This window comes from Puma concolor, chromosome B1 (genome assembly GCF_028749965.1).
Source record: "Puma concolor isolate L17-30 chromosome B1, mPumCon1.1.hap2, whole genome shotgun sequence".
Lineage (NCBI taxonomy): Eukaryota > Metazoa > Chordata > Mammalia > Carnivora > Felidae > Puma > Puma concolor.
Genome location: NC_141670.1, coordinates 59460906 through 59479421, shown reverse-complemented (window position 1 = coordinate 59479421; position 18516 = coordinate 59460906). Strand labels below are relative to the sequence as shown.

At 37.7% G+C, this 18516-nt stretch overlaps 1 protein-coding gene across 9 annotated transcripts in view; it reads right to left on the bottom strand.

Moving 5' to 3' along the window:
- NEK1 (NIMA related kinase 1) overlaps nucleotides 1-18516 on the bottom strand; it is a 237355-nt gene that overhangs the window by 203555 nt on the left and 15284 nt on the right. For all 9 annotated transcript variants that reach the window (XM_086703869.1, XM_086703870.1, XM_086703872.1 and 6 more), the window contains one exon: nucleotides 5449-5546. In XM_086703869.1, the coding sequence (XP_086559995.1) occupies nucleotides 5449-5546 (98 nt within the window). The remainder of the gene's footprint in view (nucleotides 1-5448; nucleotides 5547-18516) is intronic.

The window sequence follows — 18516 nt, the reverse complement described above, 5'->3', positions numbered from 1 at the left end:
ATTCTAATAAAAAAAAAATAGCACTCTATACATTAACATACATTACTATTTGACTTCACCACAACAGTGAAGTTGGCTATGTGGAATGAACATCCCTATTAATGAATGAGGAAATAAACTCAAAACAGTTAAGTCATTTGTTAACATAACAATTACCAAGCTGGTAAGTAGAACAATGACTGAAACCCAAGTTTTCTTACTCCAAGTTCTGTGCCCTATTTAGTACACTTAACTGTGGAAACAGGAGATAAGTAAAGTAAGAAACAGGACATTACCTTATTTAATAGTACTTAAATAAAATACAACCCAAGATCTCATCTGATCATATTTTCAAGTTACTGCCAACAAACAATAAGTCCCCATCTACATAGTATTATCAAACAAATGATTAGTTGTGCCAATTTATAGACACAGCTTTCCTAAGTACCCTGAGAGGACATTAGTGAAAACTGTGATCTCTGTTTTACAGTAAATTACAACCTTGTTGAAGAAATAATTCTAATGTGAAATTATTCCGACTACATTAATTAAGGGTGCATGATGCAGTAAAAATACGTGTAGAGTTGAGCGAATACCATGGAGCATTACATAGCAGGTAGAAGCAACAAATGCACAGATAGCAAAACAAATGGATCAGAAACAGTACTAGGGGAAAAACAGAACTAAATGAGGTATCACACAACAGGTACGCATTTAAAAACACAAGACAACGTGCAGAGAAAGCATTTGACAAAATACAGCATCCTTTCTTGATAAAAACCCTCAAGAAAGTAGGGATAGAAGGATCATACCTCAAGATCATAAAAGCCATGTATGAAAGACCCACTACTAATATCATCCTCAATGGGGAAAAACTGAGAGCTTACCCCCCAAGGTCAGGAACATGACAGGGATGTCCACTCTCACCACTGTTATTCAACATGGTATTGGAAGCCTTAGCCTCAGCAATCAGACAACACAAAGGAATTAAAGGCATCCAAATCGGCCAGGAGGAAGTCAAACTTTCACTCTTTGCAGATGAAATGATACTCTATATGGAAAACCCCAAATATTCTACCAAAAATCTGTTAGAACTGATCCATGAATTCAGCAAAGTCGCAGGATATAAAATCAATTCAAAGAAATTAGTTGCATTCTTATACACCAATAATGAAAAAACAGAAAGAGAAATCAAGAAATCAATCCCATTTACAATTGCACCAAAAACCATAAAATACCTAGGAATAAACATAACCAAAGAGGTGAAAAATCTATACACTGAAAACTACAGAAAGCTAATGAAAGAAACTGAAAAAGACACACACACACAAAAATGGAAAAACATTCCATGCTCCTAGATTGGAAGAATATTGTTAAAATGTCGACACTAACCAAAGCAATCTATTAATTCAATGCAATCCCTATCAAAGTAACACTAGCATTTTTCACAGAGCCAGAACAAACAATCCTAAATTTGTATGGAACCGGAAAAGACCCTGAATAGCCAAAGCAATCTTGAAAAAGAAAACCAAAGCAGGAGGCATCACAATCCCAGACTTCAAGACATATTACAAAACTGTAATCATCAAGACAGTATGGTACTGGCACAAGAACAGACACTCGGATCAATGGAACAGAATACAGGACCCAGAAATGGACCCACAAACATATGGCCAACTAATCTTTGACAAAGCAGGAAAGAATATCCAATGGAATAAGGACAGTCTCTTCAGCAAATGGTGCTGGGAAAACTGGACAGCAACATGCAGAAGAATGAACCTGGACCACTTCCTCACACCATACACAAAAAGACACTCAAAATGGATGAAAGACCTAAATGTAAGATAGGAAGCCATCAAAATTCTCGACGAGAAAGCAGGCAAAAACTTCTTTGATCTTGGCCGCAGCAACATCTTACTCAACACATATCCGGAGGCAAGGGAAACAGAAGCAAAAATGAACCACTGGGACCTCATCAAAATAAAAAGCTTCTGCATAGTGAAGGAAACAGTCAGCAAAACTAAAAGGCAACCAACAGAATGGGAGAAGATATCTGCAAATGACATATGAGATAATGGGTTAGTACCCAAAATGTAAAAGAACTTATGAAACTCAATACCCAAAAAACAAATAATTCAGTGTAGATATGGGCAAAGGATATGAATAGACACTTCTCTAAAGAAGACATCTAGATGGCCAACAGATGCATGAAAAAATGCTCAGCATCATTCATCATCAGGGAAATACTAATCAAAACCACAATGAGATCCCACCTTACACCTGTCAGAATGGCTAACATTAACAACTCAGGCAACAACAGATGTTGGTGAGGATGCAGAGAAAGAGGATCTCTTTTGCACTGCTGGTGAGAATGCAAACTGGTGCAGTCACTCTGGAAAACAGTATGGAGGCTCTTCAAAAAACTAAAAATAGAACCACCCTACGACTCAGAAACTACACTACTAGGTATTAACCCAAGGGATACAGGTGTGCTGTTTCAAAGGGGCACATGCACCCCAATGTTTATAGCAGCGCTATCAACAATAGCCCAAGTATGGAAAGAGCCCAAATGTCCATCGACAGATGAATGGATAAAGATTATGTGGTGTACACACACACACACACACACACACACACACACACACACACAATGGAGTATTACACAGCAATCAAAAAGAATGGAATCTTAAAGAAATTGTGGTTTATATACACAATGGAATACTACGTGGCAATGAGGAAAAATGAAATATGGCCTTTTGTAGCAACGTGGATGGAACTGGAGAGTGTGATGCTAAGTGAAATAAGCCATACAGAGAAAGACAGATACCATATGGTTTCACTCTTATGTGGATCCTGAGAAACTTAACAGGAACCCATGGGGGAGGGGAAGGAAAAAAAAAAAAAATAGGTTAGAGTGGGAGAGAGCCAAAGCATAAGAGACTGTTGAGAACTGAGAACAAACTAAGGGTTGATGGGGGGTGGGAGGGAGGAGAGGGTGGGTGATGGGTATTGAGGAGGGCACCTTTTGGGATGAGCACTGGGTGTTGTATGGAAACCAATTTGACAATAAATTTCATATATAAAAAAAAAAAAAAGAATGGAATCTTGCCACTTGCAACTACGTGGATGGAACTAGAGGGTACTAGGATGGAACTAGGGGCTAAGTGAAGGCAAAGAAAGACAAATAAATGACTTCAGTCATATGAGGAATTTAAGATACTAAACAGATGAACATAAGGGAAGGGAAGTAAAAATAATACAGAAACATGGAGGGGGACAAAACATAAGAGACTCTTAAATATACAGAACAGAGGGTTGCTGGAGGGCTTGTGGGAGGGAGAGATGGGCTAAATGGATAAGGGGCTTAAGGAATCTACTCCTGAAATCATTGTTGCACTATATGCTAACTAATGTGGACGTAAATTAAACAATAAATAAATTTTAAAAAATTAAAATTAAAAAATTAAAAATATAAGACCATGATATCCACTTTGAAAAAATACAGACAGACATTCATTACAGATACTGAAATAGCTGCCTAAAGAAACAAAAAAGCATAGGCTTTGCTGGAATGGGATATAATGTAGCTATTAAAACAAATACAATTGATCAACATGGACAAACATGTGACAATAATCAAGATAATTTTTTAACACAGCCTGTATTTTTTCCCTTGTATTATAAATAACATTTCCCTTGCTTTCTAAATATTTTTTTAATTTGAGTATAGTTGATACACACTGTTGCATTAGCTTCAGGTGTACAACATAGTGATTTGATAAGTTTGTATGTTTACAAACGTAGCTATCATCTATCTCCATACATTGCCATTACAATATCACTGACTCTATTCCTCATGTTGTGCCTTTTATTGCAGTAACTTATTCATTCTACAACTGGAAGCCCCTATCACCCACTGCTTTTTACCCATCTTGCCAAACATCCCTCCCCTTGCCACTGCTGCCACTGCTGGCAACCAGCAGTTTGTTCTATTTATAAGTTTATAAGTTGGGTACTCAAGGTAATTGTTAAATGACAAAAGCAAGATAGAGTATGCAATGTATAATATTCCATGTCTGAATATCTGTGTCTTGATGTATATATGTACATGTGCAAGTATGAAAAAGAAAATTTGGAAAAAGACACCTAAAAACGTAGTAATCTTCAGGGATGGAACAGTGGGCAAAGAATTATTTCCATTTCTGAACCTTTTAATAATTTTACAATTTAAGCCTGTAAACAAATATTTAATAAACTCTGGAGTTAGATACTAGTAAGTTCAAACACTAACTATACAATTTGGGACAAGCTACTTAACGTGTTAGATTTCTTATCTAGTAAATAAACTACACAATTCATGGGGGATTATAAAGTTTAAAAGAGACAAAAAATATAACATTCCTAGCACAAGGCTCTCCCCATTTCCTTTTGTAAAAGCACATAATAAAAATTAAGAATGGGTGATAATGAGAACTGCAATAGAAATTTAGAGAAGGAAAAGATCACAGATTAGAGTGCTTATGGAAAATCAAAGGAAAGGCTGGGACTTGAGCTGAACGGTAATAAAAAAAAAGGTAGAATATTAATAATAGAGAGTTGGCAAGAAAGTATTACCAAAATAAAAGAAATAATAAATACACAGGAAAAATGAGATATATAAACGTGTCCTTAACACAAATAGTGCCAAACAGGGAATAAATGATCAATAAATATTTGTTAAATGAGAAGGGGTGCATATTAGAGAATACTAGAAAAAAAAATAAGATGGGGTGCCTGCATGGCTCAGTCAGTTAAGCGTCTGATTTCCCCTCAGGTCATGATCTCACAGTTTGTGGATTCGAGCCCCACGTCGCGCTCTGTGCTGACAGCTCAGAACCTGGAGCCTGCTTCCGATTCTGTGTCTCCCTCTCTCTCTGCTCCTTACCCACTTACGCTTTGTCTCTCAAAAATGAATAAACATTAGGAAAAAAAAAAAAGACTGCTCAGGTAGGACAGGGTCATATTTTAGAGATGTCTGAGGTCAAAACAGATATTAGATTGAATGTAGTTGCCAATGCAAGGCCTCCAGAGCTACAATTACTTAGGAAAGCCACATTGTAGGAAAATATGGTCTGGTAGCAGTAAGCCAAATTGACAGAATATAAAATAGTCATAATGAATAATTAAGTTATATACATAAATATATGCATTTATACACACACACGCAAAGGATATAAATATATTACAAATATAATAATAATATTATAGACAAGAAATGAGATGGGGAACTAATAGAAACTAATTAGAACAGACAGGGAACTAATAGAAACTAGAACAGAAATGTGACTGAAATATTAGAATTTTGATACAAAACTGTCCTAATAATTACAATTAAGCATTTGTACTTACAAATAAATACACATATAAATAAACTTCGAATTGCTTCTCAATAATCAGGAGTAAGAGTCAATCTCCTACATGCTAACTCACCTGATCCTCTTGAAACAAAATGCCTTTCTGAGCATTAATTCGTTTAAACAGATCGCCTCCTTCACAGTAATCCATCACTATGTAGAGAGAACCATTTTCTACAAAATATAAACATTACATTTCATTTTTTAAAATGTATGTCAAAAGTATAGCTAAAGGTACTCAAGGGTTTACTAAAATGCAGCAATTAATAATGTTCTACTAAAAACCAGAACCATCTTCAAAAGAACTGGAGTGCAAAATCCGGTTATACAGATTGTATAATAATCTGGGTTAACAGGCAGCTCCACCATTAAAGATTTTCTACTACGAATACAGCATCTTACTGAACAGCAGTATCCACGTTGGTCTAAACATCTCTGGAACACAGACAAAATGCAGGCAAACATACTTGCTTTCATTTAATAGATATATTTTCTTAAACATCTATAAAAACATGTTTTTCTACCAATTTGTCAAAGATGGATTATAACTTAGTTTCTAATTGACCGTTACTTTTCAGCTTTGTTTCATCCACTTAATCAATTACTTACTAAATATCAGATGTTGCAATGAATTCTGAGGACTCAACAGTGAGTAAGATTGTACACTCTTGGAGCTTTCTTTGATTTTATTGCTCTTTTTAAAAATTGTATATAATGTGTGAATATGAAAATAGGGCATTATCTTATTCCCCTTTATGACTCAGTCCACAGGAAAAGAGATTTCTGTGACTCTACCTACATCTAGTCTAGACAGGACTAGAAGAACACTTCTCATCCTTCCCTCCATCTTTAGTCTTATGTAAGAGTATCACTATGCTTATTCTGCCCAGATTAGAGAGTAGCTGATATCACTTGTAACATTTACTAAGCTACTACTTACTAGTGAGACTACTGCAACTCAAAGAACAGTTTTCATTTCTTTTACTCTTCTGTGCTTATAGCCTTATTTCCATCAGTACTTGCATCTTGCACCTTGTGGTAGTGTTCTTGTTACCATACCTCCTTTTGATAAACCGTTTTTAACGTGCCATGGATTGGGAATCTATATGACTGAGCTAATTAAAAATCTGTAGGGGCGCCTGGGTGGCTCAGTCGGTTAAGCGTCCGACTTTAGCTCAGGTCACGATCTCGCGGTCCATGAGTTCGAGCCCCGCATTGGGCTCTGTGCTGACTGCTCAGAGCCTGGAGCCTGTTTCAGATTCTGTGTTTCCCTCTCTCCCTGACCCTCCCCCGTTCATGCTCTGTCTCAAAAATAAATAAATTTTAAAAAAATAAAATAAAAAAAAAGAATCTGCATAATTCATGGGGACTTCTAAGAAATCCTGGCCTCACCTCTTCCCATGGATAGAAGTAGGTAACAGCCACATCAATGTAAATAATACAGAAAATCACTGGAAGACTGGCAGGACAGACTCTCCACAGCTAAATGTAAGGAAGAGGCCACATAGGAAGGTGAAGACATGGTCAGGAGCTAAAAGGACCTGTGGGACTGACTAATGTGTGGAGTGGTGGGAGGACACCCATGGTTTGGAGAGGGGGAAGAAACAGACCCTTACACCAGGCACAGGGAACCCTCACGGGGAAGATGAATCCCCCATAACATTTGGCGTTGAAAACAATAGGGGCATAATTTCACACAATCTAACAATCAGTGGGGCTTAACACCGGAACATTAAAAATCAGCATGCTGGGCTCTAGGAAAGCAAAACAGCAATAGGATACTGTCACCACCCTTAAACAGAGACCACAACAAATAGCCCAGCAGAGATGCAAAACAGATGCAGCACTTTGAAAAATGTCTGGGGCATAAAGAAGAGTGGTTTATTAATCTCAGAGTTGTGCAAGCAGGATGTTGGGAGACTTCTCCAGGAGCAGAAGAATTGGCAGGCACCACAATACTGCCCTGTCCAGCAGTGTAGGCACATGGATACTTATAAGAAACCAGTATAGTGCCAATACTCTCCACCTAGCCTGCTAATGGTGCAACCTGCCCCACATTCCACAGGCATATCCTCTCCAGCCAGGCATTATACCAGTCATCCTCCAACAGCAGACCCATGCACACCTTGCTAACACCCTGCACCCTGCACCCACATTCTCCTGTGGACCTTTACCTTTCAATATGCCTCTGGGAGAGCCCATCCAAAGAGATACCATAAGACTGGCAGGCTGAAAGGAGCCCCAAAAGGGACTAGCATCCCTCCAAAGTGACTCATGCTTGAGGGGCAGACAGCCAGTCCGACTGCACCCCAGCAGTGGGCTGGGAGCAGACACCTGGTCTGACTATAGGCCCTGCCCACCAATGAAAGCTTCTCAGGAGAAAACAAAGGGACAGCGCCTTGCATTTTGGTGTTACTGCATTGCTAGTAACTGCCTGGTCTGACTCAACCCAAGCCCAAGACAGCCCCAGACCAGCCCACCAACAACACAGAGTCCAAACCCTGCCTATGAGAGGCAAAGAGAGCCACTGCAGACAACTGAATTAAAGGTAAATGCCACTCAGCCACAATAGCAGAGCATATATATCACACATAGGAGACACCCCTGAAGTGCCATGTTCTGGAGAACAGGGGACATTGAATTACAGGGCACTATAAGACCTCTTTTTCATAAAGCCACTACTTTCAAGAGCCAAAAATGCAGCTGACTTTCCTAAAAAAGAAATAGACACAGAATTAGAACATATGAGGAGACAGAGGAATATGTCTCAAATGAAAGAACAGGATGAAAATCATAGCAAGAGAACTAAGAGGCATGGAAATAAGTAATATACCTAACAGAGAATTTAAAGTAATGATCATAAGGATGGGGGCGCCTGGGTGGCCCAATTGGTTGAGCATCTGACTCTTGATTTCAGATCAGGTCATGATCTCAGGGTTGTAGGATCGAGCCCTGCATCAGGCTCCACACAGAGCGTACAGTGTGCTTAAGATTCTCTCTCTCTCAATGCCCCTCTCCCCAACTTGCACATGCATGCTCTCTAAAATATAAATTAACAAGTAAATAATAACCATAAGGATATTATTCACTGGACTTGAGAAAACAGTGGACCTCAGTGAGACTCCTAACATCGAGATAAAAAACATAAAAAAAGAATGAATCAGAGATTAAGGACTCTATAACTGAAATAAAAAATGTACTCGATATAATAAATAGTAGACTAAAGGAAGCAGAGGAATGGATCAGCAACCAGGAGGACAGAGGAATGGAGAGCAATCAAGCCGAAGGGGAGAGAGGAAAAATAATAAAAAATTGACTTCAGGGCACCTGGGTGGCTCAGCTGGTTAAGCATCCAACTTCAGCTCAGGTAATGATCTCATGGCTTGTGGGTTCAAACCCCACAGTCAGGCTCTGTGCCAACAGCTCAGAGCCTGAAGCCCAGTTCAGATTCTTAACTCTGTCTCTCTCTGCCCCTCCCCCTGCTCACACTCTCTCTCAAAAATAAATAAACATAAAAAAAATTTTTTTTAAATAGACTTGGGAACTCAGTGACACCATCAAGGATAATTAATAATTCATATCATAGTGATTCCAGAAGAGAGAGAAAAGGAGTCAGAAAATGTATTTGAAGATAAAATAGCTGCAAACTTCCCTAATCTGGGAAAGGAAACAGAAATCCACATCCAGGAGACACAGCCCCCAACAAAGTCAATGTAAGAAGGTCCACACCAAGGGGTGCCTGGGTGGCTCAGTCAGTTAAGCATCTGACTTCAGCTCAGGTCATGATCTCGCAGTTTGTGAGTTCGAGCTCCACAACAGGCTCTGTGCTGACAGCTCGGAGCCTGGAGCCTGCTTTGGATTCTGTTTCCCTCTCTTCCTGCCCTTCTCTTGCTGATGCTTGCGCTCTCTCCCTCTCTCTCAAAAATAAATAAACATTAAAAAAAAAAAGGTCCACACCAAGACAGACAGTAATTAAAATGGCAAAAAGTAGTGATAAGAAGAGAATTTTAAAAACAGCAAGAGAAGATACTTAAGTACATAAGAAACCTCATAAGGCTATCAGTGCATTTTTTCAACAGAAACTTTGCAGGCCAAAGGGAGTGGCATAATATATTCAAAGTGCTGAAAGAAAAATACCCGCAGCCAAGAATACTCCATGCAGTAAGGCTATCATCAGAATAGAAGGACAGGTGAAGAGTTTCTGAGACAAACAAAAATTAAAGAAAGTCTTAACCACTAAACCAGCTCTACAAAAAATGTTAGAGGGGACTCTCTGAGTAGAAAGAAAAGACCTTAACTATGAGTAAGAAAAATGGACACAAAAAAGCAGCAAAATAAATATATGTGTAAAAATCAGTGAAAGGTTTCACAAAATAAAAGGATGTAAAATATGACACCATATACCTAAAACGTGGGGGAGAGGGAGAGTAAAGAATGTGTTCAAACTGAAGCAGCCATCAAGTTAATATAGACTGCTATATGAACAGGATTTTATATACAAACATAATAGTAACCACAAATCAAAAACCAGTAGCAGATAAGCAAAATATAAAGAGAAAGGAATCCAAGTATATTACTAAGAAAGCCAACAAACCATGAGAGAAGAGAGCAACAGAAGCAAGAAACACAGAAGAACTACAAAAACTATCATAAAACAAGTAACAAGATGGCAATAATTATATACCTATCAATAATTATTCTGAATGTAAATGGGCTAAACACTCCAATCAAAAACACAGAGTCATGGAATGGATAAAAAAGTAAGAACCATCTATATGGTGCCTACAAGAGACTCATATAAGACCTAAATGCACAAGCAGATTGAAAGTGAAAGAATGGAAAGCATTTATCATGCAAATGGAACTGAACAGAAAGCTGGGGTAGCAATACTTCTAATCAGACAAACTAGATTTTTAAAACAAAGAGTATAACAAGAGACAAAGAAGGACACTACATAATCATAAAGGAAATAATCCAACAAGAAAACATAACAATTGTAAATATTTATGCACTCAACATGAAAGCAACCAAATACAGAAAGCAGCTATAAAATATAAAACATAAAGGAAGTAATCAATAGTAATATAAAAATAGTAGGGGACTTTAACACTGCACTTAAATCAATGGACAGATCATCCAAAGAGAAAATAAAAATGGAAACAGTGGCTTTGAATGACACACTGGACCAGATGGATCTAATAGATATATTCAAAATATCCCATCCAAACAGCAGAATACACGTTCAAGTGCCCATAGAACACACTCCAGAAAAGATCACATATTAGGCCACAAAACATGTCTCAACAAATTCAGAAAAATCAAAATCATACGATTCATATATTCTGACTACAAACCTAAGAAACGAGAAATCAACCACAAAGAAAATATCCGGCAAGAACACAACTACATGAAGATTAAATAACAAGCTACTAAACAACGAATGGGTTAACCAAGAAATCAAAGAGGAAATCAAAAAATACATAAAGACAAATGAAATTTAGTACACAATGGTCCAATATCTCTGGGATGCAGCAAAAAACTGCTCTAAGAGGGAAGTTCAAACCAATACAGACCTACATCAAAAAGCAAAAATAATCTCAAATAAGCAACCTCACCCTACACCCAAAGGAGCTAGAAAAAAAAGGATCAAAACCTAAATACAGTAGAATGAAAGAAATAATAAAGATTAGAGCAGAAATAAATGAAATAGAAACTAAAAAAAAAAAAAACAGAACAGACTAATGAAACCAGATGTTGGTATTTTGAAAGTACCAACAAAATTGATAAACCTTTAGCCAGACTCATCGAAAAAAGAGGGCTCAAGTAGGCAAAATCAGAAATGAAAGAAGAGAAATTAACAACCAACACCACAGAAATACAAAGGATTGTAAAAGAATATTATGAAAAATTACATGCCAACATATGGACAATCCAGAAGAAACAGAAAAATTCCTAAAACCATATAACCTCCCAAAACTGAATCAGGAAGAGACAGAAAGTTTGAACAGACCAATTACCAGTAATGAAATTGAATCAGCAATTAAAAAAAAAAAAAAAAAACCTCCCAGCAAACAAAAGTCCAGGACCAGACAGCTTCACAGGTGAATTCTACCAAACATTTAAGGAAGAGGGAATACCTATGCTTCCAAACTATTCCAAAAAGAGAAGAGGAAGGAAAACCCAGATTCATTCTATGAGGCCAGCATTACCCTGACACCAAAACCAGATAAAGACACTACAGAGGCACCTGCATGGCTCAACTGGTTGAGCTTAGGCCATGACCCCATGCTTTGGGGGTTCGAGCCCTGCATTGGGCTTTCTGACGTCAGGGTGAAGCCTGCTTCAGATCCTCTGGCCCCCCCTCTCTCCGCACCTCCCCTGCTCACTCTCTCAAAAACAAACCTCTTTAAAAAAAAAAAAGAGGGGCGCCTGGGTGGCTTGGTCGGTTGGGCGTCCGACTTCGGATCAGGTCATGATCTCACAGTCCGTGGGTTCGAGCCCCGCGTCGGGCTCTGTGCTGACAGCTCAGAGCCTGGAGCCTGTTTCAGATTCTGTGACTCCCTCTCTCTCTGCCCCTCCCCTGTTCATGCTCTGTCTCTCTCTGTCTCAAAAATAAATAATAAAACGTTTAAAAAAAAAAAAAAAAAAAGACACCATGGGGCGCCTGGGTGGCTCAGTCAGTTAAGCGTCCGACTTCGGCTCAGGTCATGATCTTGCGGTTTGTGAGTTCAAGCCCCGCGTCAGGCTCTGTGCTGACAGCTCAGAGCCTGGAGCCTGCTTCGGATTCTGTGTCTCCCTCTCTCTGACCCTCCCCGTTCATGCTCTGTCTCAAAAATAAATAAACGTTAAAAAAATTAAAAAAAAAAAAAAGACACTACAAAAAGAGAAAACTACAGGCCACTATATCTGATGAACAAAGATACAAAAGTCCTCAACAAATATTAGCAAACTGAATCCAACAATACACTGAAAAATTATTCACCATGATCAAGTGGAAATTATCCCTAGGATGCAAGAGTGGTTTGACATTTGCAAATCAAGTAATGTGATATATCAACAAAGTATAAAAACCATACGATTATTTCAATAGGTGCAGAAAAAGCATTTCACAAAGTACATCATCAATTTATGATAAAACCCTCAACAAAGCAGGTCTAGAGGGAACATACTGCAACGTAATAAAGGCCATATATGAAAGACCCACAGCTAATATAATACTCAGTGGTGAAAAATAGAGCTTTTCCCCCAAGGTCAAGAAGAAGACAAGGATGTCTACTCTCACCACTTTTATTCAACATAGTACTGGAAGTCCTAGCTACAGCAATCACACAAGATAAAGGAATAAAAGGCATCCAAACTGGTAAGGAAAAAATAAAACTCACTATTTGTAGATAGCAGGATCCTATACATAGAAAACCTAAAAGACCACCAAAAAACTACTAGAACTAATACATGAATTCAAGAAGGTCATGGGATACAAAATCAATGTAGAGAAATCCATTGCATTTATATACACTGATAATGAAATAGCAGAAAGAGAACTTAAGAAAACGATTCCATTTACAAATGCACCCAAAACAATAAAGTACCTAGGAATAAACTTAACCAAGAGGGTGAAAGACCTATACTCTGATAATTACAAAGCACTGATGACAAAAACTTGAAGACACAAAAAAATGGAAAGATATTCCATGTTCAAGGACTGGAAGAACAAAAATTGTTAAAATGTACATACTACCCAAAACAATCTACAGATTTAATGCAATCCCTATCAAAATACCAACAGCATTTTTCACAGAATTAGAACAATCCTAAAATTTTGTATGAAACCTCAAAACATGCCAAAGGGCAAAAGCAATCTTGAAAAAGAACAAAACTGGAAGTATCACAATCTCAGATTTCGAGATCTACTACAAAGATGTAGCAATCAAAACAGTATGGTACTGGCACAAAAACAGACACATACATTAGTAGAAAAGAAGAGAGGGGCGCCTGGGTGGCTCAGTCAGTTAAGCGTCCGACTTCAGCTCAGGTCACGATCTCACGGTCCATGAGTTCGAGCCCCGCGTCGGGCTCTGGGCTGATGGCTCAGAGCCTGGAGCCTGCTTCCGGTTCTGTGTCTCCCTCTCTCTCTGACCCTCCCCCGTTCATGCTCTGTCTCTCTCTGTCTCAAAAATAAATAAACGTTAAAAACAATTAAAAAAAAAAAAAAAAGAAAAGAAGAGAGAGCCCAGAAATAAATCCATCATTATATGGTCAATTTCTCTTTGACAAAAGAGGCAAGAATATGCAATTGGCAAAAGTCTCTTCAACAAAAGATGATGGGAAAACTGGACAGCTACATGAAAATGAATAAAACTGAACCACTTTCTTACATCATACACAAAAATACACTCAAAATGGCTTAAGGAAGTAAATGTGAGACCTGAAACCATAAAAACCTTAGAAGAGAGCACAGACAGTAATTTCTCTGATACCAGCTGTAGCAACATATTTCCAGATCTGTGTCCTGATCCAAGGGAAACAAAAGCAAAAATTAATGACTGGGACTACATCAAAATTGTATTTAATGCTGCAATAAACATAGGGGTGCACAGCAAAGGAAACAATCAACAAAACTAAAAGGCAACCTTCAGAATGGGAGAAGATATTTGCAAATGACATATCTGATAAACATTATCCAAAATATATAAAGAACTTACATAACTCACCACCAAAAAAAACAAATAATCCAATTCAAAATGGCAGAAGACATGAACAGGCCTTTCTTCAAAGAAGACATACAGATTGCCAACAGACACATGAAAAGATGCTCAACATCACTCATCATCAGAGATATGAAAATCAAAACCACAATGAGATACCGCCTCACACCTGTCAGAATGGCTAGAATCAAAAACACAGGAACATCTGGGTGTCTCAGTCAGTTGAGCATCCGACTTCAGCTCAGGTCACAATCTCACGGCTCATGAGTTTGAGCCCCACACTGGGCTCTGTGCTGACTGCTCAGAGCCAGGAGCCTGCTTCAGATTCAGTGTCTCCTTCTCTCTCTGCCCCTCCTCTGCTCACGCTCTCTCTCTCCTTGAAATATATAAAAAAAAAATTTTTTTTAAACACAATAAACAAGTGTTGGTGAGGATATAGAGAAAAGGGAACCCTCATGCACTGTTGGTGGGAATGAAAACTGGTACAGCCACTCTGGAAAACAGTATAGAAGTGCCTCAAAAAATTAAAACAGAACTACCATATGATTCAGTAAGTCCCCTACTGAGTATTTACCCAAAAAATACAAAAACACTAATTTAAAAAGATGCATACACCCCTATGTTTATTGCAGCATTAAGTACAATAGGCCAAATTATGGAAGCAGTCCAAGTGTCCATCAATAGATGAATGGATAAAAAAGATGTGTGTATAAATATATATATATACACACACACACATATATATACACACATATACACATATACATACATCTATACACATATGTATGTATATCTGTATACATACACATACATACACAAACATATGTATATATACACATACACACATAAACCTCTATATACATACACAAATGTATACACACACACACACACACACACACACACACACATATTCCATGTGATGGAATATTACTTAGGCACAAAAAAGAATAAGATTTTTGGGACGCCTGGGTGGTTCAGTCAGTTAAGCATCCAACTCTTGATTTCAGCTCAGGTGTGATCTCAGGGTTCATGAGATCGAGCCCTGCATTGGGCTCTGCACTGGCAGCACGGAATCTGTTTGGGATTCTCTCTCTCCTTCTCTCTCTGCCCCTTCCCCACTTGCACACGTGAACCATTTCTCTCAAAATAAATAAACTTAAAAAAAAAAAAAAAGAATAAGACCTTGCAATTCGCAACAATGTGGATGGATCTAGAGAGTATAATGCTAGTGAAATAAGTCACAGAGAAACAAATACCATATTTTCACTCATATGTGAAATTTAAGAAACAAAACAAAGAAAAGAAGGAGACAAACCAAAATACAGATTCTTAACTAGAGAACAAATTGATGGTTACCAGAAGGGAGGTGGGTGGGGTGATGGGTGAAACAGGTAAAGGAGAGCAAGAGTACATTTATCTTGATGAGCACTGAGTAATGTAGAGAATTGTTGAATCACTATACTGCACTCCTGAAACTAATACAACACTATATTAAACACTATATATACAGCAATTAAAATTAAAACTAAATAAATAAAAGAATCTGTATAACTCTTTATGAATGACATCAAATAAACATATAAGATACCACAATGTGAATAAAAAAACAAAAGCCCCAAAAAATGTGCAATCCATTATTTGTAAAGAGATATGTATAGGATGTTAACATTTATATAGCATAAAAAAAGCAATAAATCATGTACAGTATGCTATCACTTGTATATGCTTTATATTAATGTTTCAAATATTTCTGAAATACAAGATAGTGGTAACAATGGTTAAACCCAAAGAAGTAAAACAGGTGGCTCAAAGATAGGAATAAAGGGCAAACTTTTTATTGTTACAGAACATGGGAATTTTGTGCCAGATGCATGTATCAAAAACCAAACTATCAAAAGAAAAAAAAAAAGGTGAAAATGTGTATATATGTGTGTGAGAGACAGAGAAGGTTAAACAGGCCCTGAGAAAGGGATGGAGGAGAAGCGATTCTAAAATAAAATGTTTAGGGTGATCTGCGTGGCTCAGTCAGTTAAGCTTCTGACTTCGGCTCAGATGGTGATCTCAGTTTGTGAGCTTGAGCCCTGCATCGGGCTCTGCACCGTCCAGAGCCTGCCTAGCATTCTCTCTCGCCCCTTCTCTGCCCCTCCTCCACTTTCCTTCTCTGTCTCTCTCTCTCTCCCCCCACTTCAAATAAATAAATAAATAAACTTAAAAGATACTTGTGAAGTAAAATGTTTAAGCTCTAGGACATAAACTGTAATATTTTCTGCTGCTTATAATACATCTATTATTAATTTTGGGATAAATACTACTTAAAATGTAAGGTCAACAGAAAAGCCTTTTTTCCACAAGGGACGTACTGATCTGTTTTGTATTTCTTCAAACATTCAAACATCCAAGTGTCCACTATGTGCCAGGCACTTTGCACAAGATGCTAGGGATACAGAAATATAATTCCCACCATTATCGCCAATGGGCTCACACAATAATGGAGAAACACACTCTGAAACTCATAAAAACCACCAACACATAAAATGCTTGAAGTTGGGGCAAAAAGACTATAAGACAAGTGACTAAGCCTCAATGCATGTTAGAAAATGACTAAGAGTTTAACAAAAACATAGTAATGAGGATACGAACCACAACCAACAAGCAAAGCATGCACTTAGCTGACTAACTCAATAGCTAATTATAACCCTCTTCTCCTTCATTACTCCTCAACTGAGAAGCTGAAAAAAAATCCCAGATTTTCTCATTTCGAGTATCCCCTACAGCTACAGTGGTCACTGACCCAGTTTTGGCCAATAAGACGTAAGAGGAAATCTGAACAATGGCTTCTAAAAAAGCATTTGTTTACCTTATTAAATGAACAGATTTAAGAACACCTGCTGGTACTGCCTCCCTCTTTCAGCCTTAGATGAAAACATCTGCCTAAATTCCAAGAGCCATCTTGGGACAAGGTGAAAAGCATTAGGCTGAAAAACTTAGACTAAGAATGCAGAAGAGAAGAGCCTGAATCTTGGTAACACTCCTAAGCTACCAGACATGCCCCGTTATAGGACTGCTTATGTTTGAGACTTCGTGTTAGGTGAGTTAATTAAATATCTTTTCCACTTAAGCCAATACTGGTTAGATTCTCTATTACCTGCAGCAAAAAGTAATCCAAATTTAGCCTCAAAGAAAAGCTTTTTTCAAGTAGACACAGAAGTTAGATTTTGGCAGCACCAATGAGGAACAAACTGAATGCTGACACCTATAACCAAGTATGATATTGAAAAGCTGCCATTAGAGCCTGGAGCCTGCTTCTGATTCTGTGTCTCCCTCTCTCTCTGCCCCTTCCCCGTTCATGCTCTGTCTCTCTCTGTCCCAAAAATAAATAAATGTTGAAAAAAAAAAAAAAAAAAGAAAAGCTGCCATTAAAGATATAAAAATTACTTCAGAAACAGTAAGACATAAAACTTGAGGATAAAAATCACAGAATGTAGGAAAATAAAAATAACAAAATTAAAAGGTGATAGCTACAGACAAGCAAAAACACAGAGCAGTACATAAATACCTGAGTAAAATGTATAATCCAGATACCCAAATATACAGTAATACAAAATAATCCCTCACTTTCTCAATGATTAAAATTTTACTTTATAAATTTAGGGATGTAAAGTGTATACTTATAATACGTAGTATTATAATCCAGTTATATATTTATATGCCTGGAAATACTATTTTCTCCCCACTCACATGTCTTACAGAATAATTTTATCCAAACATTTCACATCTGTCTTCAATATAGGCGTCTTTTATTGATTCTTCTATAAGTTTTTCCAATACACATGGCCTTCATTTTTCCTTTTAAGTTAAATTGAAGACAGCACTTTTTTTTTAAGTTTATTTATTTTGAGAGAAAGAGAGAGCAGGGGAGGGGTAAAGAGGGAGGGAGAGAGAGAATCTCAAGCAGGCTCCACATTCTCAGCACAGAGTCTGGCTCTGGGCTAGATCTCAAGAACCATGAGATCATAACCTGAGCCAAAATGAAAGGTCAGACGCTTAACTGACTGAGCCACGCAGGCACCCCAAAGACAGCAATTTTTAAAATCTGTTTATGATGTCAATGCAATTTTTTCTATGCCCTAAATTCCCATACGCATAATGTTGGGACTTAAAAAAAAAAAAATCACACTGGTGGTCTTATTTGTATGATTGTCACAACAGAACCATACTGCCTTTTAAGTGACTTTATAAGATTTACTTACAATGGTATCTAACAATGACATCAATATTTCATTTCTTTGATGCCTCTTTTGTTTTTAACATTTTTTATTTATTTTTGAGACAGAGAGACAGAGAGAGAGAGAGAGAGCGTGCGCAAGTGAGGGAGGGGCAGAGAGAGAGGGAGACACAGAATCCAAAGCAGACTCCAGGCTCTGAGCTTGTCAGCACAG